General features: G+C 46.0%; 1 protein-coding gene across 1 annotated transcript in view; it reads right to left on the bottom strand.

Moving 5' to 3' along the window:
- Positions 1-712: 712 nt before the first annotated feature.
- The window catches only part of Dscam (DS cell adhesion molecule), a 445,545-nt gene continuing 424,002 nt past the window's right edge, over positions 713-22,255 (bottom strand). The window contains exons 30-32 of the mRNA XM_038345563.2: positions 19,737-19,934; positions 17,926-18,228; positions 713-1,068 (exon numbers count right to left, since the gene is read on the bottom strand). Coding sequence (XP_038201491.2) covers positions 713-1,068; positions 17,926-18,228; positions 19,737-19,934 — 857 coding nt within the window. The remainder of the gene's footprint in view (positions 1,069-17,925; positions 18,229-19,736; positions 19,935-22,255) is intronic.

Genomic DNA, 22,255 nt, shown 5'->3' with positions numbered 1-22,255 from the left:
CGTCTTCCTAGATTGGGCACCAGGTCCAGTCATTTTGTTCACAAACAGTATGAGCAGGAAGGAGGCCCGAGTCATGGATAGGAGGTATCAGTAGACATGCAAATAAAGGCAGACCACCTTTTCTCTTTTATTTCGCTTAGACAAAATGCAAAGAGTGTCTCATCAAATTAAAAAATAAACAGAAAAGAAGACCGAATGGGTTTCCCCCCACCCCCTCACTGACAGCACTCATCCTAATTAACAACAGAAACTCAAACCGAGGACCTGGTTCCTAGTGGGAAGGAAAGGTGTGCACAGGTAATGAAAGCTTCCCCTGCCCCCATAGCAACGTTCCTCTTCGATTCACAAATAGGCTAATTTCCCCCCATTTCCTTTCTTGACTCTTGTGTGCTAGAACTTCTGTTCAGAAGGTTTAACGAGTCCCCATGCACTTTGTAGAAAATCAGTAAAAATGCTATAGCCTGTGAAAATCATAAAACTGGACTTCTTTCCCCAAAAATCAGATGCCCAGGCAGATGGAGCCCACACTCAGACGGAAGAAAAGCAGAGTAGTCTTTGCACTGTCTGTGGTTTCAGTATTTTCTTTCTTTTTTTTTTTAATATATTTTGGCAATTTTCTTTAATTATAAATATTGGAATTCCGTAAAAAAAAGGTAGCTTTGATTGGCTCGTTTAAATTGTATTTACAACCGCTGTCCAGCCACGCCATGTGTTATACCAGGGTGTAAGATTTTGCGTAGGGATTGTTTCCTTTTAAATGGCCTCGAGAGTCCAGCAGTGACTCTTGGGAGCTGCTCATTTTAGCTGCCTGTCCCAGCTCTGCACCCTCTCGCTGAGGTAAGGTGGCCACAGCTCCTTGTTGCCATGACTGCTGTCCTTCTCTTGTGGAAGAGGTGGAGGAGGAAGCCTCCATAGGGGTGGGCTCAAGGACCGTGGGGCGCTTCAGGGTCCGACTTTTCTGAGGTTCCAAGCACGCTTGTCCTAAACTCAGGTCCCTGCTGGTGCCTGGTGCCCCCCGGTTTAACAAGAAGTCCATTCGAAGGTATGGAGGCAGGTGTATGAGGTCACCTGGGAACAAATACAGAAAGTTAGTCGGTGCCCTCATTTGCTTCTCTGGGCAGAACACCTCAGGAAAGAAGTGGGAACTTTGCTCGAGAGAAAGAGTTATCACCGTGTCAGGGGACACTTCTTAAGACACCTCATTGGAGTGCGCTCCAGAGGAGCAAGTGATTGCTTTCACGCTTCTCTCCCATGGGCCACAGAACACCAAATGTCGTTCTGCAGTTTGAGAGCCTGATGCATGGAACTAACATGTATCTATGTATACTGACACCCTAACCAGTATCTATGTGTACTGGAGGCAACCCTTCTGCTGATATGAACAACGAGAACAAGCCCCATGTGATTAGATGTGTGGGGTACATGGGGCTGGAAGAAAGAGCCAGGGATACTGAGGAAATGGACAACTCTCTCCTTTTGATGATCCATGGAGTCATGTGACCTTGGAAAGCTGTATGTGATGAACTGAGGTACAGCGAGCATGGGCCCAGCCTTCTCACCGCCCTGGCCGTCTCCTCTGTCTGGGCCATGCTGGGGTGAAGCTCAGGACATCTGAGTTGACTCTACTTTCATTGGCTTCCTTCTTCTCTCCTTCAAGAAGAAGGCTTTGGGGAAAAGGGGTGCCTGATGCTAGCCTCTACGTATACCCCCACCTGTGGAAGCTTCCTTTCCTCTGGGATCCTCTATTGTCACAGGCAAGGTAAGGCCCCTCTGGTGGCTTTTTCTTTCCAGTTACCTCCTTCTCCATGATGTCCCTGTTACCTGGCTGTGGCTTCCTGAGCAAAGCACTGAAGTCTATGCTTCTTCCTACCTTCTGTCCTTCTAGGTCTCAGGTCCGCACCATGGTCCCCGACTTCCCACATTCTTCTTAATTCCCCATGAGATTTCCCTAGCAAATCCTTTGTCTGTTTCATCTGCCTTGCCATGCACTTCTTGTCAACTCTGAAGTGTCCAACATGGCGTCTGTGGCTCTCAAGTACAGAAGCACCATCCTGGAAGTCACTCCACCCCAGTTGCCATAGTCTCTGGTATCTTCCTGGTCCTCACCTGCTCGAACCCCGGCAACATCTGATGCTATTGGTATTTTCCTGCCACACCTCTGTGGCCTCCCAGCTGCCTCTGCACCTCTGACCAGTATTCTTCAATCTTCACCTTACAATGCAGAATTTTAGAACCTTCCCAAGGGCCTGTCCCCAGCCTCCTTGGGAGGGCCAGTTGCTTGCGTCATCTTTTTTATTCGTTTTTATCAATAATTATCCTTTCCATTCTGTTGTCTCCTGAGTCCCAGGCATGAACGTCAGAATCTCTGCTAACCTTTGCCTATAGATATCCACCCTGAATTTGAAATGCCACAGTCCACAAATCTAGGCCGGAAAGGCCAGGCCTCATGCCCACTCAAACCCGAAACATCCCACTCTCTATTGTGCCCAGTACTGGTTACCATTGCCAGCATTCTTCCAGACATTAATGACTGTCTTTTTATGGGGGGGCAGCACCATCCTCTTCTGGTTACTTTGTTTGAATATTACCTTGTGACTTGTTTTTGTCCCCTATCAGCATGAGCCTGTCTAGAGACATTAATCCATCCCACCACCCTCGCAAAGGGTTGGCACACTGGGGAGCCTGTAGAGGCAGCCACACCCTGCAGCTTGAGTTGGACTCGGTTTGGTACTTAGCCTCTGTTTTCCTGGAAGACATGCTGACCTCCCTCTAGCTTATCTAAACATCTTATTTTTCTCACTTCGAGACCCACATAGGCAAGGACTGTGCAACAGGGCTGAGATGACCCCAGGGGTCATCTGTTTCTGTTTATCTCAAGGCTGCGGGAGCTCACTGACTTGGCACACATACCAGGTGAGCAGACCAGAGAGTATGGCGGCCACGAGCAGTTCTCCAGCAGGAAGGACGGGTAGGGGAATGTGTTGATGAGAGAGACATGACAATGGCCTGATCTGGGGGTTGGGAGCAGATGTGAGATGTGGGGTGTGAGAGAAGAACTGAAATGGAGATAGGAAGGACACCTGTCAGAAATGGCTCCCGATGTGAAGCGGCAATGGCCAAAGGGAAGGGTGAGGCCACCGTGACTCCCTCTGGGTTTTAAGCTCAGGAGATAGGGGAGACAGTTGACTATACTATGGTTTAAATGTGTTCATACATTGGAGGCTTGGGCCTTACTGTAGTGGTGGAGCCTTTAAGGGGTGTGGTCTAGTAGAGGGCCTCCGGACAACTGGGGATGGGCCTTGGAAGAGATATGGGGGTCTCAGTCTCTAACTGGCTTCCTAGTCTAAGAGGTGACCGCTTCATCACATTTCCGTCTGCCATGGCCCTCTCCAGAGTCCTCATTATGAGTTCTCATTATGTTTTTTGCAGCTTTGATCTTCAACACTGACTTAAAGCAATGTAGTTTCCCCATAAATCTAACCTGCCTTTGGTATTTGTTGTATTAACAGAATCAAACAAGCACAAGCCAGCAATTACAAAATGATGCATTGGGGAAAGGTGGTAAGCTAGAGAGGATGGGTTGATCTCAGACACATTGAGTCTGGAGGGAGTAAGGGTGTGGGTCTCTCCCATAACATCTCCAGCACAACTCCCACTCCCAGTTCTGGCTAAAATGGCTGAAAATCCCTGTTTATTTTTTCCTTCAAAATATTCCTGGGGTGCCTTATTTTTCTTACAAGTTCAATGCCACGATCCAGATTGTCTGTGGCGGGAGTTAACCCAGCACCCCAGAAAGTTCTCTGTCTTCCTCACTGAAGAGTCAACAGGACATCGAGGACCATAGTCTATGGTTTACAGCTTCTAGGAAGAAATAAACCCAAGGCAAGCATCTCAGAGCATCTTAAAGGGCATTCTCTTTTTTCAAAATGGTACTGCTTTCATAAGATCTCCCCCAGAAGATGAGGAAGGATGACCCTACTCTTTGGAAATTGGCTAAGTGATTTTCTTGTGTGCCGCAACAGCTTGCCTCTTAGTGTTGGTGGTGTGAAGATTTACCTACATTCTCTTGTGGGCCTCCTGGGCTCTCTCCACCCTGTAAGGACTGATGAGGATTACGTGGTCTCATTAAGAACCACGGTTTGTCATCATGGCCTGGCCAAGCTCAAGAAATTCAACCCTAGTTCAATGATGGTTTTACACATAAGATTGAGTCCTATGGGGGTCCAGTCATAAACAGTCAATAAATTGATCATGACCCTTTAGTAGACTAAATGACACACTCCATTATCCTTCTGAACAGGGTTTGGGGCACTTATTGAAACCAGACGGCATCTCTGCAGAGACATGTGGAATGTACATGAAGATTAGATTTGCTCTTAAAAATAAATACAAGGTAAAAAAAATGAAACCTTACGGCCTTATCTTCATTATAGTAATGGACATATTCTTCAGTTTTCTTTATCAAATGACTAATATATTCAGAAACAAACACAAAGCCATTAATAGAGATGCCATTTAGAAATGAGATAGAGGGCTAAGGCAATATCCCAGTGGAAAAAGTGTTTTTCATGCAACCAAGAAGCCTGGAGTTTTGATACTCAGAACTCAGATCAATGCTGGGTGGCTGTGTCTGCTTGCTTGTCATTCCAGAGCTCTGATGATGGAGACAGGGGCTCTTTGGAGCAAGCTGGTGGGCAGGACTAGCCATATTGGCAAGCTCTGGGATCAAGCAAGAGGTCCTGCCTTAATGAATACTCTGGAGAGTGGAAACATACCACGCATACATGCACAGACCACACATGCAAACAATGCAAGATAAATAAGATGAAAAGTTATTTTTCAATGTGAGAGACATTTGCTTTGTGTATCAGTACATGCTACCCGTCTAATTCTGAAACACATAAAATTTTATATATCTAACCCCCTAAAAGTGAGTATTCCTAAGAGTTCAATAAGCAAACTAGACTGATGTACTCTTTTATTCAATTGTGTGATTATTTTTAACAACGCGTGGAACAGGGGGATCACGTTTATGCCAGTGTTATTTAAGGGGGCAGGTTAAGAAGAAGGGTGACTGCTGTTGATCCCTCACTCCATCTGGCATGCCTGGTGTGTCTGTAATATGCTATGATCCACTCGGCCCTCAGTTTTTACCCCATTTGCTCTCCACCACATTTCCCGAACGGTAATGATCCCCAACAAGCCTGTGGTCTTTCGGTCCCAGCCAGATTATAGCTTTCTCTGGTGTGGGATTGTACAACTCGAAACAATCTTGTTTACAATGAGACCACAGTGCCCTGTGCTGCTAGATGGTTCAGTGGGCAAAGACACTGGCCACCTTGTCTGGGGGCCTAAGTTTGGTTCCCAGGACCCACATGGTGGAGGGCAAGCAAAGATTTCCACAGGCTGTCTTCTGACTTCCACACACATGCACACCTGTGCACACACAACGAATATGGCAAATAAATACTTTAAAAACAGGGCACCCAAGATTTATGCTCATCAGAGCTCTCACTTTTGGTGCAGTGACCAAGAATGTTTGATATCCTAAACAAAAGCTTGGTTAGAAGTGCTGATCTTTCGTAACGGAACTAGAAATCTTCACAGCTAGGTCTCCTTGCAGGTCTGCCAAGCAGCTCTGAACATGTAATATCTTGTAAAGAACCAGAGTTAAAAAACAGGCAAAGCGTTATGAAGTTAAATGGTTGCTTAAGGAGTTGAAGAGCTGCTCTCCTTGGTGTGTGTGTGTGTGTGTGTGTGTGTGTGTATGTGTACATATTATATATACACATATATTATATTATATATGTATTATATGTATATATGCGTGTATTATATGTATATATATATTATGAATGATAGAGTGTGTTTTCTAATATACAGTGTACAGAGCAGCTCTTTTGGCTGTGTGAATGCATCAAATGAACATGCTTAATAATGCACGTGCTGATGGGGAAGGAAGCACCAGGGTGGTCAGCACTTTATTTCTGTTGAAATCTAAGTCCACACTAAAGTTTGAACACCAGCTGGGAGATGGGGTTGTTTGGAAATCTGTTTAGATCCTGGGTTCCTCAGGTGCCTGCACAAACCAAGGCCACCACTGAGACGACAGCTCCAGGAAGACAGGAGAGTCTGGGGTGGAGGTGACGCTGGACACTGGCTCACATGTCTGCCCCCACCTGGCTGTTTCATAGGGGAGACACTCATTCCTGGCTCCAGTGGCAGCAGTGCCTCCTGGAGGCTGGGAGGACATTCTGAGCATGACTAGTGTGGACCAGGGCTAGGTGGCCTTGTCTCAAGACGGGAGTGATTGTCTCTAGTATGGAGGGCTGCGGCAATGACTCTGTTAAGCAGCACACATGCAGGTTTCACCATTGGACAGGGGTTTAGAGGTGGAGGCCTTTCAGAAAAATGAGATGGGGGCTGATTAGTGGCACCCATGGACCCAGGTCCAGAATTCTGAGTGTTGCTTCACCCAGAGAAGTGGCCTTTGCAGATGGGATGAAGCTAAGTGACCTGAGAAATGATCATTTGGATTTAATATGGGCTTTAAATCCAGTGACATATGCCTCTATAAGAGCCAGGCAGAGGGACATGGGAGGCACATAGGGATTGAGCCATGGGAGAATGGAAGTCAAGCCAGAGTGGTGGAGCCAGAAGCCCAGGGAAACCTGGTGCCAGCAGAGCTGCGGTTGGCCAGGAGTGTGCTCTTACCTAGAGCCCTCAGAGGAACATTTGTCAGCTGGTGTCTTGACTTTGAACTTCTGGTCTCTAGAACTGTGAGAGAATAAATCTGTTTTAAGCTCTCAAGTTTGTGGTGACTTGTCCCAGCAAGCCTCGGGAATCGGATACCTTTTCTTCTTGTCTGTGAAGGGTTTAGGGTCTCCATAGCAACAGCCACAACCCCTCCTTTCTCATTGGTCATTTTTGCCTCCACCAGCCACGCGGGGGGGGGGGGGGGGAGGTTGAGGAAGCTACAAAAGGTTCTTGCAAAGGCTGGAGCACAGCTGGAGAGGTGCTAGTGCCACCTGCAGTCCCTCCTTTCTCCTCCACCAAGCCCGAGCCACAGACCTGCACCTGCTCTCCCACCCCTGCAGAAACAGACCCTGTGTATCTGGCGAGAGAGACAACCCAGAGCTTGGCAGGGAGGGGTCTTTGGACTTGGCTTCCTGCAGCTCCCAGACCCCCATGGGAAACACCATCCTCTATGAGGGTTTCTAACTCCACAGGGGAAATATACCCCCCACTCTGGTCAGCCAGGATCCTCTGAGTTCCCCACACCTTTGAAAGCACCGGTAGTCAGCAATTCAAGAGCCCTTTGAGTGAGTATATTGTTTATACACCATGGTGCTACCTCTGACAGGTAGACACACCCTGGGCATCCTGCGTGCGGGATCTGGTGCCTCACAGGCATATCAAAGTCAGTCCTCATACTGTCTGCAGTGTGGCTTTGTGGGTGGGAGGTGTCAGAGCATATCCTTGGTTCTTCTTCCTCCCTCTCTCTGTTTTGTTGTTCTTGGATAAAGCTTTCATTCATGAAGTCAAAGCCATATGGAAGGGTAAAACTCAGGGGATGTGGGTAGGAGAGGACTAAGGAGAGAGATGAGTGCAAGGTAGCAATCAGCCCAGACAGCCAACAAAGTGTGTGTGTGTGTTTGTGTGTGTGTGTGTGTGTGTGTGTGTGTGTGTGTGAAGAGGGAACAGGAAATGGGGAGAAGGAGAGACTGCACACTTACAAAAGTGGAGAAACATCCATGCCTAGGTGAAGATGAACATTTGACTTGGATTCTCTTCCATATCTTCTACCCTCTTTGTCCCTGTTTACCCCACTGTCTGCATGTCTACTTTTCCCCAAGTTACCTCAACCCAGTTAGTGCCGCTTTCCCAAGCCAAGCAGCAACACAGACTTGTTGGCAGGGGCTTATCAGAGTCCCAGCTGGGCCTTTGAAACAGTCTCCTTTTTAGCTCAGTCAAACTTAAAGCACACATTTGTATGCCCGTCAAGCCCCTCTGCTCTTGGGGTCCACACCCCTGTGTCAGAAGCAACGCAGCAGGACACTGGGCAGCTGAGGCACTTTGGAGAAATGGCACTGGGGAAGCCAGAGCTGAGTTCAAGATGTTGGGTGGTTTGTGAGGCTGAGCTGGGTGGGGACAGGGTACGGTGAGGGGGAATGGGTGAAAGAGAGCCACCGGGGCAAAGAAGCAGACAGAGATCAAAGAGATGGATGCACACAGGATGACGGGAGCAGAGCCAAGGACGGGAAACAGCCACAAATGAAAATTAAAGGTGGGACCACAGGTAGAAGGGAAGCCTGCTCCGACTCACAGGCCATCAGCGAGGTGTGCGTGAAGGGAGGTACCCGTGAATTACAGTCACAGAACATCCCCTTCTCAGCTTCTGAGATGTATGTGCCCCACCAGAACAATTCACACTCACTCTAGGCCCCCTTTCTCCCATCCCCCCCCCCAGGGTCTCACTACAAATGGCAAATTGTACCCACCACTGCCCTACCAGGAAGAGTCCAGGCTTCGGATTTGACTCGCATCTTGAGGAGGACGACAATTTAGCTATTAACTCAGTGTTATGTGTTATTTTCCGATATAATACTTCGTTCCTCATCCTCTGCCATGGCCCTCTGGGGACCTTCAGTGACAGTAATGTCTCTGAAAGTCCAGATTAAGTAAGCTAGCATCGATTTCTCCACTTCTCCTAACTGGCAAGCACACAGATGTAATTACTGCCCCCCTGGCCCCTAAGAGGCAGGATTCCTTCCTCTCATCCATCAACACCTGAGGCTTAGAGCCTGTCATCCTCCACAAAGGAAGGGGGCAGTCAAGCTGTCTGTCCTGATGGTGTGAAAACCGCTCTATGCATATGCTGCCTCCTTGAAGCTAAAAACTTCCCGAGCTGTCTCAATGTATTCAGACTCATACACGAAGTCTGAGTGTATTTCAGTCCTGGAAAGGGAAGAGCAAAATCCGTCAGCACGGCTGCAGAAATCCTGTAGTGAGAGTCAGTCCACGCATCTCAGCTCTGTCTTCCCACCCCATGACAATCTGTCATATACCACACAAGCAGAAGCACCTGGTCCAGGTCAGTGAACCTTCGCTGAGGTTGACCTCACCCCTGGGGATATGTGGCAATGTCATTATGTGAGGGGCAGCGAGGTAGGCTACTAGCAACTATGGGTCAGAGGGCTTGGGGTGGTCAGGACCCATCTCCCAGCACCTGCCTCAAGATAATCACCTTGACATCACTGCTGTTGAGAGCCCTCACTATAGATGTTGAAAGTTCAAAAAACCCTAAGCAGACCCTTCTCTCCTTCCAAATTCTACATGGGACTTAACTGGACTCAACCTGCATAGGGCAGTATCCATTTCAATGTACCAGCCCAGGGAGGTTGGCCTTCGTGGAAGACCATGGGAAGATAGGTGAGTCATACAGTGGGCGTTTCTCCCACTGAGCCTGGTGAGGTGGTTGCTGAGTGAATTGGAAGGGCCAGGGTTTGCAAGTTCAGGTTAGAATCCCCCCTTTTGCTTCCAAACAGTTCTGAGAACCTCTGAGGCACCACAGTCAAGTGTGGGGCATGGAAAAGTCTTGACGTTTTCAGCCTGACAAAGTCGTTCTTAAATGCTGTCTCACCTATAACACAGGTAAAGACAGTTTCCGTCTGCACTGGAAACTGTCGGGTCAGTGTGTCCTGTGGAAGAAAGGAATCCATACACTTTAAGAGCTGAGCATCCCTGGATATACTGTATGAGGATGCTGCCTTTTCTTCCTCCTCTGCAATACCTTGTTATCTAGGAACTGGGAAGCTGCGTAAACGCTGTCCCAAATTCATGGAAAACTAAGTGTAGCGCAGTTCTCAGGGCTCAGATTGCCTCCTGGGAGACATAAAAGGGATCTTTCATCAATTTCTAACAAGGTTTTGATGTCTGTGCTTGGATGCAGCTGGGTATTGACGCAGAAGCAAGACGCAAAGGGCACTCAGACCTCGCGTTCTAACAATTTCAATCACGACCATGGAGATGAGACCTGCAACATTGCAATCAAGGAGCTAATGAGTGAAGGCAATTGCGGAGTCTGCCTTCACCTCAGGCGGACAGGATCTAACACATTTTTTAGTTTAATATTAATGTCACACCATGGTAATGAAAAACTTGTAAACCAATCTCTCTGTAAATGAATCTTCACTCCCAAAACAGCAACCAGGAAAAACTCTAAATAAATGATGTGGCATTAATATCGGAGGGCCCACTGCTTGGACTCAGTTACTGTTCTTGGCTTGTGCTTTGGAGTCTTCATGCATTTTTAAGGGTACATTGATACTGTGGTCTTCCTACTTGCTATGGACTTTAAAAACTACACTGAGGTATGAGGTAGGACTTTTTGGTCACAACTCGTGAGTCCTCAGCAGTAAAGTCATTGATTTATGCCAAAGTGGGATCAGAAACTGTTTCCTGGCCTTAGGCAGTGGGAGAGCTCATGATCTGGGGTACTGGATTACCCAGTGGGCATGAGGTTCTAAGACAGATCTATCCCTTCCAACAGGTCCTCTTGGGAAGCACAAACTGACAATGGACTCAGGTAGGAGCCTAGGCTAGGAGCTTGTACTTCTCAGTTTATGAAGTAGGTTGAGAAATCTGGGCCTCCTAACCACAGCAAACAAGATGGTTGATGTTCCTATATCCACCCACAAGATGAGCTGAATTAGCCTGATAGGAAACAGTTTTACTCTAACTCAGGAGGCCAGAAGTTGGAGACTGGAGAGCAGGGGAGGCTGGCAAGGAAGATGGGTGATTCTTCAGTGTCTTGCCAGCTTCTACCCTGAGAACAGTAGGAAGCCATTGAAAGGCTTAACTTTTAAATGTCTTGAAATCATGTTTTTCTTTTTCCAGTTGGGGATCTGGGGTGCATTAGAATGTGATATTGGCAGAATCCATGTGGAACCATGTTAAAAAATGGTCTTCTCTAATGTTGGTTCTTACAGAATACTCTGTAGACCTCCATGATACTCCTCTCTCCTTCTGTCTGTCTGTCTGTCTCTCTCTCTCTCTCTCTGTGTATGTATGTGTGTGTGTACATGCATGTGTGTGCATGTAAGCATGTGGATATGTGTACAGGAGTGCCTGTCTTCCAAACCTAGATTTTGTCCTATTTTTCAGATTTTTTTCAAGATTTATCTATATTGCATTTTTAGAACCTTTTTTTCTGCAGCCTCTTTTATGACAATCTATTCAGATAAACCAATCAAATAATGGAAAGTATTAGGTAAATTTATTAATGCTTTTATGGCTTTGGGTAATAATAATATCCTTCTATACTAAAGATGTTCAGTCAATAGTAGTGGTCCATATACTCATTCTGATGGGGTATATCTGGACACACAGTGAGCTTTAAATCACCATGTTGAGCTTTTTTGCTTGTCTTCTGTGCCAAAGGACTCTAGTAGCCTTGTTTGTATACCATTGGTCCATTAAGGGTAAAGCTTTTTTGAGACTTAACACCACTTGGGAGCCTGAAATAGCCTTTACCTTCCCAGCAACTAGAACATAACCCCAGCAAGTCAACCAAGAAAGCAGAAAGCTGTCCACTGGGCCTCAGAAGTTAAAGAAAATGCAGTTGTAGCCAAGAACACAAATAGTGTGAGAGGAATGGGCAGTCACCCAAGGAGCAACTGTGGCTTCGTATACTTTGCAGAATACTTGGCAACACGAGAGCCTCAGTCACAGGAGGCTCCTCCTCAAAGGGACAGTAGGAGAGGTGGCTGCAGAAGATTCATTCAGCTTCGGTTTCAAGGAAACAGAGTGGTTAGTTAGTTTCTACCAACTCCACGCAAACTGGAGTTACCTGAGAAGAGGGGCTGGAGAAAGTGCTTTCACCAGATTGGCCTGCAATCGTGTCTGTGGGGTACTGTTTGGATCAATGATTGGTGTAGGAGAGATCAGCCCATTGAGGGCATTGCCACCCTGGGCAGATAGTCTGGGGAGGTAGACGAAAGCAAGCTAAATAATGACGGAGAGCAAGTAAGCAAGCATTGTTCGTCCATAGTTCCTGCTCTGCTTGAATTCCTGGCTTGACTTCCTCCAATAGATTGAGATGTGTAAGCCAAATGAACCTTTCTTTTTCCCAAAGTATCTTTTGGTCATGCATTTTTATCACAATAGAAAGCAAACTAGGCCATGTACTTAGAATTCTAAGAATAGGGCCATTGAGAAGAAGTCTTTCCGTAATGAATGCACTGAGGGACCATCGCTGAGAACAGACTAGAATACTAGGCAAACTTATAAGAAGCTGAGCTGCAACTGCCCATCACGGAGATCTGGTTTCTAGGAAGGAGAAAAAATAAGCACACTGCTCCACTCAGAACTACAGAGTGGGCAGAAGAGCCACTGGCTAGGTCTGCTGGCCAGCTCCAAAACTGACATCCCTAGCGGGCATTTGGATGTTTGCCTGTGCTTGGTCGGTCAGATGGATCTATTGTCTCACACTGTAAACACCAAATGCATTCCCACATCCAACCTTTTTTTTTTTTACTCTTCTGTCTGCTTGGGCCATGGCCCCACAGGGTCTTCTCTATGCTCTTTCTCTCATACGGTTGACATCTCATTGTCTCTGAGAGTTCTCTGATCATCTTTGCCAAAATATCCACTGATAAATAAGCTACTTCTCTCTAAGCACTTAGCCTGACAAAGTTATGGTGCTGGGTCATGTAATGACATCCTTACAGCTTCTTTTAAGATGGGGACCTTTCTGAGTCTGTCTAGTACCTTATCCTCAGCTCCCAAGGTATTTAGCAGATACCCAACAAACCTTTCACAGGAATAAAAGGAAGATGTGTATTTTAAGAGCACAAGCTGAAAAAAAAGCACATTGTAGTAAAATATCAAATATCATTAATATCTGAATCCAAGTTGCAAAAAGCAGTGATCTACCAGGAAGGTGGTGCTCAGAGACACTGAGAGTATGGATGTGTGCATGAGTCATGTAAATGGGATTTCAGACCCATGTATATGTATCTATGCTTGTATGTGTGCATTTTCAACTCATTTGTAGGCACATGCGCACATGTGCCAACATAAAAGTATCAGAGATACTTGTATTTTGAGGAAAATCCTTTTTCTGGCTCTTGGAGCGTGATTCATGGTAGAAATTTCAGATCTGAGCGAGGAAGGAGCTGAACCTCAGTGTGTAGCCTTTAGATGAACATCCAACACAGAAGTCAGGGCAAGGAGGTCCAGTTGCTTAAGGGGAACTGTGGTGGTTTGAATGATGAATGTTCCCCAGATAGTCTTGGGCATTTAAACACTTGATTCCTAAATAAATGATGGCCATGTTTGGGAAGATTAGGAGGTATGGCCTTGCAGATGGAAGTGTGTCACTGGGGATGTTCTTGTGAGCCCTCCCTGTTTCTCTTGTCTCTGCTTCCTGATGCTTCTCCCATGCTTTCATGGTGCCGTGTGGGATCACAAGGACTCTTTCCACATTGCCTTGGTCATGGTCTTGTTACAGCACTAGAAAGATGACTAATACAGGAGGGGTGTATGAAGCATTGGCTGTGGGAAGCAGCAGCCGACACATTTTCTCGTAAGAAAGGGAGCACCAGACCCTAGTGTATAGGAGAGTCAAGCGAGGTCATAGTGCGAACTGCTTGCTAGCAAAGAGTTATGGAGTCTTAATTTTCATTAAGAGGACAACATAGGAGCCCTTGAGGCTTCAGAGATGAAAAGCACATGTTCAGAATGATAGGCAGCCTTAGGTCAGAGCAGTGCTTAAGTGCACAGAGGCTGGGTCATCTGCTAGGCAGCCATTCCTTCAGGTATGGGTCCTGCCTCACTCTCCTCTCCCCCCTTTCTCTCTCTCTCTCTCTCTCTCTCTCTCTCTCTCTCTCTCTCTCTCTCTCTCTCTCTCTCTCTCTCTGCTCCAATTCATACCCTTAGGAGAGGGAGATGAAATGAGAAGAACGGATCCTAAAATTATAAATCCAACAGCTACTTTGGATATCTGGTTATTCAATGGATAACTAGCTAGCTGGATGAGCAAGCCATTGACTAGCTGGGACCTCAAAGGCATCTTTGGTGGAGAGCTGGGTGAATATATCTAAATCCAGGTTAAAGATGGTACAGGTATAGACACTTAGGGTCCTTGCTTTCCCCAAGGCTGCTGGGCCAGGTATAAAGGGATCATGAAGAGCTTTGAGATGATTTGTCCCCCTGCAGAGACATTTCTCAGTTGCATAGGCTAAGCATCAGGAATAAAGAAGCCATGGCAGACAAAGAGTGACAGAAAGTGGCTCAAATACTCCTAAAACCAAGAAGGGCTCCACAATTGTGGAGAAGGGAATTCCTTAAACTTACCACCAATTACTCAGAGGAATATAGAGTTTGAACTTTTTTAAAAGATAGAACTAGCTATCCCTGACTGAAGTAAGCAGGTACATTCTAATAATTTACTTAAAATGATAAGTCCTTAAAAATTCAAATTAGGTAGTATTAAATGTAAAGCTAGACTCTGACCCACTGGGGGGTCATCCTCTCCTCTGTCTGGAAGTGATTTGTTTGGATGTATCAAGGGCAAGAGGAGAAAATACATCAATTTGCCTAGAAGTATGTTGAAGCAAACTTGGATTTCCTTTTGTATTTGAATATATCTGATCAATCATTTCTAGTAATTAAAATATGAGCCACTTGTCCAATCTTGTCATGAATGCAACCACACATATTCGATAATGTCTGTAATGTCTATGCTATGCACAGGCCCAGCACTGTACATAGATTCCGACACTGTTAATTCACATAGGACTATTTCTTGAACACTGTCTAGGTGTTCGCTGGGTTTCTATAGACCCTGAGACAAAAAGATAAAGATATCCATGACCCCTTTTTTCTTTTCTTGGAGTCATGTTTGTGACCTGATTCCTATTTGCAGGGAATCTGAAAGCTTGGGATCATAACTGTTGGTACTGAAGACCGGCAAAGTAAAAAGACAAGGAGATAAAAGGAGAGCTGTTGAGGAAAGCAAGCTAGGCAGAGAATGGCAAGGCTGTACCCAGAACCAGAAAACGAATGCCTGAGCTTGAATGCACCCTGCAGCCAGCATCATAAGAGTTGGCAGCCTTCTGTTCTGCATGTCTTCCACTTGACATGAATGCAGCCATCTCAACCCATTCCCGTCCCACCACTACTACCCCCGAGGGAACCTGCATGGTCTTCCCAGCATAACATTAAGATAAATAGAGAAGACTATTGCAGTGGGATGTGGAGATTCTGGTACCAGAATCGTGTCAGACTCTTGGCCATTTGCTCAGAAGTTATGCATGCAGTTCATGCATTTAGGACTGACTGATGTCACTTTTGCCTTGACCTTATAGCCCTAATCTTTTTGACCCAAATCACAAAGGTCAACTTGGTCTCCCTGCCACTGAGGACCATGGTTCTGCCAGGAAGTCCCCTGTGCTGATCTGCCTGTTTTGGGTGTCACTACCACCTCCAGACCTATTGTCACACTGGGCTGGGGTCCTTCAGAACGATTCTTCGCCCACACCAACTTTAGTTGCATTAAGAGGGAAGAACAGAAGGGACCCCAGAAGATGGATTTTTAATATGCTCTAGAGAGAGATTCCAATAATAATCCAGCCCTGTGGAGTAGACCAAACAAAGTCTGTGGACATCAGTACTCATATTGATTTAAGAAATTATTCATATCTAAAGTTATGAAATCACTTCATTTTAAATAATTCAGTAAGGCAATAGCCACTTTGTGGTGATCTTTGGGATGCTCTAAGGGATCCAGGAAACAATGGACAAAAGTATAAACTTTAAATAAAAATTCTTAATCCATCTATACAGACAACATGTCATCAGAGAAAGGTCAAACCTTCAATAATTTAAAGGCTTGCAAAAGTAGGGCGGCCATCCCACCTGGAAGCACTTTCTAATGCCCTAAATCGCACTTGAAGGGGAAGTGGTGGCATGTTTGGGAGCCTCCTACACTGCAGGGGTCCTAGCAACTATCTGGAAGTAGGTTGGTACCCAGTGCGCATTCTCTCCTCTTTGCTTTTCTGCACTTTGCGGCACTCCCATGTCTAACCCCCCCTCCCCCCCCCCGCTACTGCACCAGCGCCATGCCCACCTACAGTTGCCAGTGAAGCTAAACAAAATGCCTACCAGCTCATCTTTCCTGCTGCTGCTCTCGACACCTCTAGGATGAGCAAGCTCTAAAAGCCATTAAGCTTATCACATCTTATCTGCATTTGCCTTTTAAATAAACACTAAGCATAGCAAAATACATGAAATAAAAACACCCACAAATAACATCTTGTCCTCTCCCCACCAGAGGTAGACAACATAAAAACAAATGAAGTTTGGACTATTTAGTATCTGCCATGACTCTTGGGAGATTACTTGCTGGATAGATAATTCTTATTTTACATACTTTATTACATGTATTTATTAGGGCCTTACTTCAGCAGTGATTGTAACTTAAAAGGGAAGGCATAATATTTTTAAACAGTGCCACGGCTGTGGCTTAGGCAAAGAAGCGCAATGTTGGATGTGGCTCCTTGTCTAGTCCGTGAAGGAAAGGCTGGTGGAGCGTCTCTTACAGGTGGGAAACAATGGGAAAGGTGTTTCCTTGGGTTAGCAGCCTACTGACCTTGCGGATTCAAACCGAAGCTTTCCTTCAATTGTGCTGGGCTTGGTTTCTCTCAATACTACAGCCAACATGTAACAACTGAGTTTCTACAGAAAACCAAAACTTCTAACACAATGCCCAACCAGGGCCCTCTGTACTGTGGTCAGGTGGATGGAAGTGGTGGGTATTTTCTTTTAGCTAGACCTCAGACTAGCTAAAAGTCCTCAGACTCATCAGCACTGTGAAAGACTGGACCTGTCTGTCAGCCCTCATCAAGTGCGAAGTTTAGATCTCATTCCCAAGCCCAGTGTATTCGCACAAGGTCCAGCTGAAGGCACATTAGCACCAGAGTTCATTTCAAAAGCTCCCAGTGAAAGAGTCTTAGAACAGCTCTTGACCACTGACTCTCTCATCAAGCAGACGGGATGTGTTTCCTTTGACCCCAGTTTCCTGGGCTCTACTGGGACAATAGCCTACCTGGAAGGTGTGCCTTCAGTCCTAGTGCTGGGGATTGCTGAGTGTGTGTCAGAGGACCTCGGTGTGGGAAGCTTAGTTTTCAGAGTGCTGATGCTGGGAGGTGGTGGGGTTGTAGGGAATAGGAACCCAGTGGGAGTTCAGTAGGTCATGGTTGACAAGGTTTAAGGTGGTTCTGCATTAATTCTCTTAAGAGCTAGCTGTTATAAGAGTTCTTTTCCATACAGAGGTTTCCCATCTCGCTGTATGGTCTTTTTGTACAGATATACCCCATCTCCCAAAATATCATTTACTATGAGGCCCTCACTGTATAGTAATTGATGGCACACAATACCATCAAAGTCTAGAACTAAATATACCTTCTTTCCTTACCAAGTACCCAGACTAGGCAAATTTGTTATGGTAATAGCAAATTAACTAATACAGTTCCCCCACTAACCTTAATAAAATGGCTATTTCCACTTCCTCTCAATCTAATTGCACGCACTTAGATCTATCTCACCATGTTAGGAGGATGCTCAGGCCACCTTCTGGAAAGACTTACATGGGAATCAGGGCTGGTAAAGACTTGGAAACTGAGCTAGTCATTTTTTAGAAGTGGATCCCACAGTTATTGCTTGCTTTCCTCGCTAGACTCTGATCAAACCTCAGATTCATGAATAAAACAAATGAATATTCTTGTTTGCAGCAGATGACTGTGGAGTGGTTTGTTCTGTAGCAGTCAGTCAGCAAGCAGAGCACCCACGCAGCCTGAGGACTGAGAGAGAGTGGGCACGGTAGACGGATGACCTAAGCAGGTCCCCACCCTACCTCCTCACCTGGCCGATGGGCCTTTGGAACTGCCATGTTCATCACTCGGCCTCCATCCTGAGGTTTCGGGGGAGACGCAGTGAATCTGCAGATCCCCGATTCGGAAGGGGTACTGGAGGTCAGACTGTCCGTGTACTCGTTTGTCCCTGCCGTCAACTGCTCGGAGGACGTGTCGGAAATGAAACACTCTGTGATGGTGAACTTGGCATGCCTCAGCTGTTCTTCCATCTTGGCATGTTCATAGGCCCTGGCCAGTTCTTCGTAGGTAGAGGAGGCACTTTCTGTGGAGACCATGCTGCTCCTGGCTCGGTCTGTACCATGGGAAGGAGAAAAGAGGAGGAATGACTTAGTTGGTGGCCCATGTGTGAACCAATTGGATGACCTTTTCTGGTTTCTGGCTATAAAGCACAGAGGCATAGGACCTAGGGTAGGCTTGGCTCTATCTGAGGACTCGTCTTCTACTACTCGGAGGCCAATTTCACCCACAAAGCTCAGGGACTTTGCATCAACTCAGCTGCTGTTGTCAGATATCCCAGCACTGGGCATTTTCATAAATAAGCAAAGATATTTGCTTTGGGAGGCAGCGTCAAAGCTACAGCAGCCCTTCCTACTCCGATCCGCAAACACATCTGCCCTGCGGAAACTCTGTAATTGGAATGCACATCCAAATTCTGTGGTTCAGCTCCATGGGCCTCAACTTAAGAAGGAAGCTGGGATGGAACAGAAGGCAAGAGGCTGGAGGTGGCTGAGTCAGTAAAGTGCCTGTCACTCAAGTATATGGATATGAGTTTGAACTCCAATGCCCATGTAAAAACTGCATTTAGCAGAGGCAGGAGGACCCCTGGGGCTCGCTGCTGAACCAGGTTAGCTGAATTAGTGAGCGCCACGTTCAGTGAGAGACCCTGTCTCAAAGAAAACAAGATGGGGGTGATTAAGGAAGGAACTTTAGTGTCAGCTTCTGGTCTCCTGTGTACATGTGAGTACACACACACATTATGCACACATTCTGAAGACTGACATTTTCACAAGGCAGAACAATGCCTGGTGTCCAGGATGTATCCTTTATTGTTACCTCTCTTAATGGGAACTAGAAAGTAGGACAGAAACAAGTACAAACAGGCCTTATGATAATAACAAGGCCATTTCATTTCTGTTAAGAGCACCCCTGAATTTTACATCCACAGCAAAGTTTTGAAGTCACTGCCATGGAACTCTGAGGATCTTCTAAGAGAAATAACAGACATAGAAATAAAACCCCATGGTGACACACCGCCTTTGGAGCCCGGTTTTTGAAGTGCATTGTGAAGGAAGAAAAATGACTGTTAACCTTTCCTATAGCTATTAGATTCAGATATAACTTCTTTTCAAAGATTAGGGAAGTTCACGCTGGAAATAAAATCTTAGTGGTTGACACACCATCAATGCCATGGCTTGTTTATCTTACAATCAACCTGGTTCATTGCCAAAAGGAACAGCCCATGTTCCCTTATAGGGGGTGCTGTGACCTTGTTATGGAAGGAATGTCAAGTTCAGGCGCTTAGTCCTGGAGGTGGGAGTGGGTCAGATGCCTTCGGAGTGCAATCAGCAGTTGCTGCCTTTGCGTGGGTGAGAATGTAAAAGTGTCTCTTTCTCTCTGTAGGATAGAAACTAAAAGCGGAGAAGCAGCATGGGTGGGATATCCAAGACACCTGCAAGAGATGTTTCAGTTAAATCCTGCAGATCCCAGGGAGGTCTTGCATATGGGGAAGGCTCCACAGGTTGCCCTTCTCAGGGAGCCTGGGAAACCCTGCTGTGATCAGGGAAGAAGAATGAGGCCCACCTGTGTCTTGTGAGGGGCTGACACTGTAGCTGTCACTCTCCTTATCCACGGATCCTGTAGCCCTGGGCGTGGGCAGTCTCCAGTCCGTGGTGAGGGTGTGTGCTGAGATGGTAGGGTGGGGTCTGTTGAGCGTCCACTGGCTGGCATACCGGTTTCTTGCTGTGGGTCCAGCTTTAGCGTTCCTCCTGGTGGTGGGATCTGCAAGGAGTGAGAGGTAATGTGTATCTGTCTTCAGGGGTTAAGTACAGCACGCAGCTGCCGTCCCCCATCTCCTGCCCCCTCGCTCAGCCAAGCCCCAGGGAAGCCTTCCTTGGCTTTTCCCATTGAAAGTCCTCTTGCTTTCTTTCATGGCTTACCAAGTTCACCAGATACTTTTTTTTTTAATTCCATATGCAGAAGAACAACCCATTTGGGTTTGGAAAATGTAGATCAGAACCTCATTTGTGGCCATGAACAATTTTATGACCAGAAACTTTCATATAAACTTTCTAAGTATCAACACCTCCCATAAGACAAGAAAACTTGACCAAATATATGTGACTAAGATTTTCTTTTTATTTATTTAGTTAGTTATTTAGTTAGTTATTTATTATGTATATAATATTCTGTCTGTGTGTATGCCTGAAGGCCAGAAGAGGGCACCAGACCTCATTACAGATGGTTGTGAGCCACCATGTGGTTGCTGGGAATTGAACTCAGGACATTTGGAAGAACAGGCAATGCTCTAAACCGCTGAGCCATCTCTCCAGCCCACAAGATTTTCTTTCTAAGGTTTGTTCACCCTTCAGTGCTGGTATAGACTGAATTATACCCTGTTCCTTACTTCCCCTCAAGTTTATGTTCTCATCTTGACTCCAGGGAAGTAGAGTGTGATCTCACTTGGAAAAACAGTCCTTTCAAGAGGATGGGTCCTCATGACGGTGACCCCGGCAGAGAGAACAAAAACTACATCTGAGTTCAGGATGTCCAATGAACAGAAGCTGAAGCCTTGTGACACTGACCATCAGAGTCTCTGGAAGACTTGTGGTTTCATATTGACTCATCTGTTCAATTTTCCATCCAGTTTTTTAAGCTGAAGTCCCTGGAGACAAAATACCACATCTTCTTTCTGGTCCAGAATTCTCTCAGCACGTGATAGCAAGTCTCTCCATGAGCATCATGGGAACTTCGATGACCAAGACTTGGATTGCTTACTATTTAACTATCTATTGATCATATTATCTAGATAACATGTGTCCACATGTCAGCAGGCTGTCATAGGGTGTGTGTCTTCTTTAAATCTGGAACCAAAGGCAACAGGCGAGTAGGGCAGAGTGCTCTTAACTCAACCCCCATGAACTCCAAAAAGGGACATACTAGCGGCTGCCTGTGTTGGACACTGGAGTGGGTCAGCGTATTGCTTTTTCTGGATTTCTGTGGGCCAGGAGAAGTGTCCTGTTCCCTGGAGTGATTTTTTTCTGAGATTCCAACTGAAAGTAGCCTCGGGTCCTGGAGGAGTCCTCCCACTTCTGAATTCTCTGTGTCTTAGAATGGCATGGTCTGGCCACTCTGTACTCATTGCTGATACAGCTATCTCAAAGGAGCAAACTGAGGTCTAATTTTTGACACTACTGCCTATTCTCAATTACATGCTCCCATGAACCTGGATGTCTCTGCAGAGCATAGGCGAGGGACGGCCTTTGGAGCTATCTCTATGGCCCACAGTACAGCCTGAAATCTCTTCATGGATGAACAATGGCAGATTAGGCATGACACAGCTCTTCTGCCTGTCTGCTCAGGCTCTCTCTCTCTCTCTCTCTCTCTCTCTCTCTCTCTCTCTCTCTCTCCCTCTCTCTCTCTCTCTCTGCCAGATGTAGCCAGATCCTGCCTGTCTGGGTCTGTAGTTAGGTGGCCACATGACCATGACTTGTCTATAATCCCTGTTGGAACAAGAAATGCTGACACTGGACGTCAGGGAAAAGCCTTTTTGTGTGTGTATGTGTGAGAGAGAGATTTTTCCCCTTTGCAGGTTTCTAGTTATTGGTATTTGAACCAATCCATCATTCTAAGATTCAGGAGAGGAACATTAAGAAGATGGCCAAATCAATACATTTTAAGATTCTCTGGGTCATCAAAAGACCCAGTCTTGATGCATGCTCTCAGCTGCATTGATTTTATTTATTTATTTTTTTTAGACACAGTTCATCTCTTGCAAAATTCAGTAGAAGAAGGCTTTATTAGAAGATAGTTTTTGGCCTTGATGAGAATGCAAATGAGCTATGCCTGAGTGTCAGAGCCTAGCGCACAACAAGGTGTGAATGATAATTGTGCTTTTCCCAAGGAAGAGGAACATTCCAGAGAGGTCCTCCACAAGATAGAAAAACAGTGTCATGGGTAGGAGTCTAAATGTCTTTGATAAGTGGAGCTTAAATAAGTACAGCTTGTTATTTAAATGCTAATGAATCTTTTCTAGAAAATTACCCAGCCCCTTATGTAAGTTTTGAGGAATCTCGTGCTTATTCTTTGGGTTTCTTGCAGCC

Source organism: Arvicola amphibius, chromosome 10, assembly GCF_903992535.2.
Source record: "Arvicola amphibius chromosome 10, mArvAmp1.2, whole genome shotgun sequence".
In the NCBI taxonomy this organism is placed as follows: Eukaryota; Metazoa; Chordata; class Mammalia; order Rodentia; family Cricetidae; genus Arvicola; species Arvicola amphibius.
Note: the sequence above shows the minus strand (reverse complement) of the source record. Positions and strands in the feature narration are given on the sequence as shown.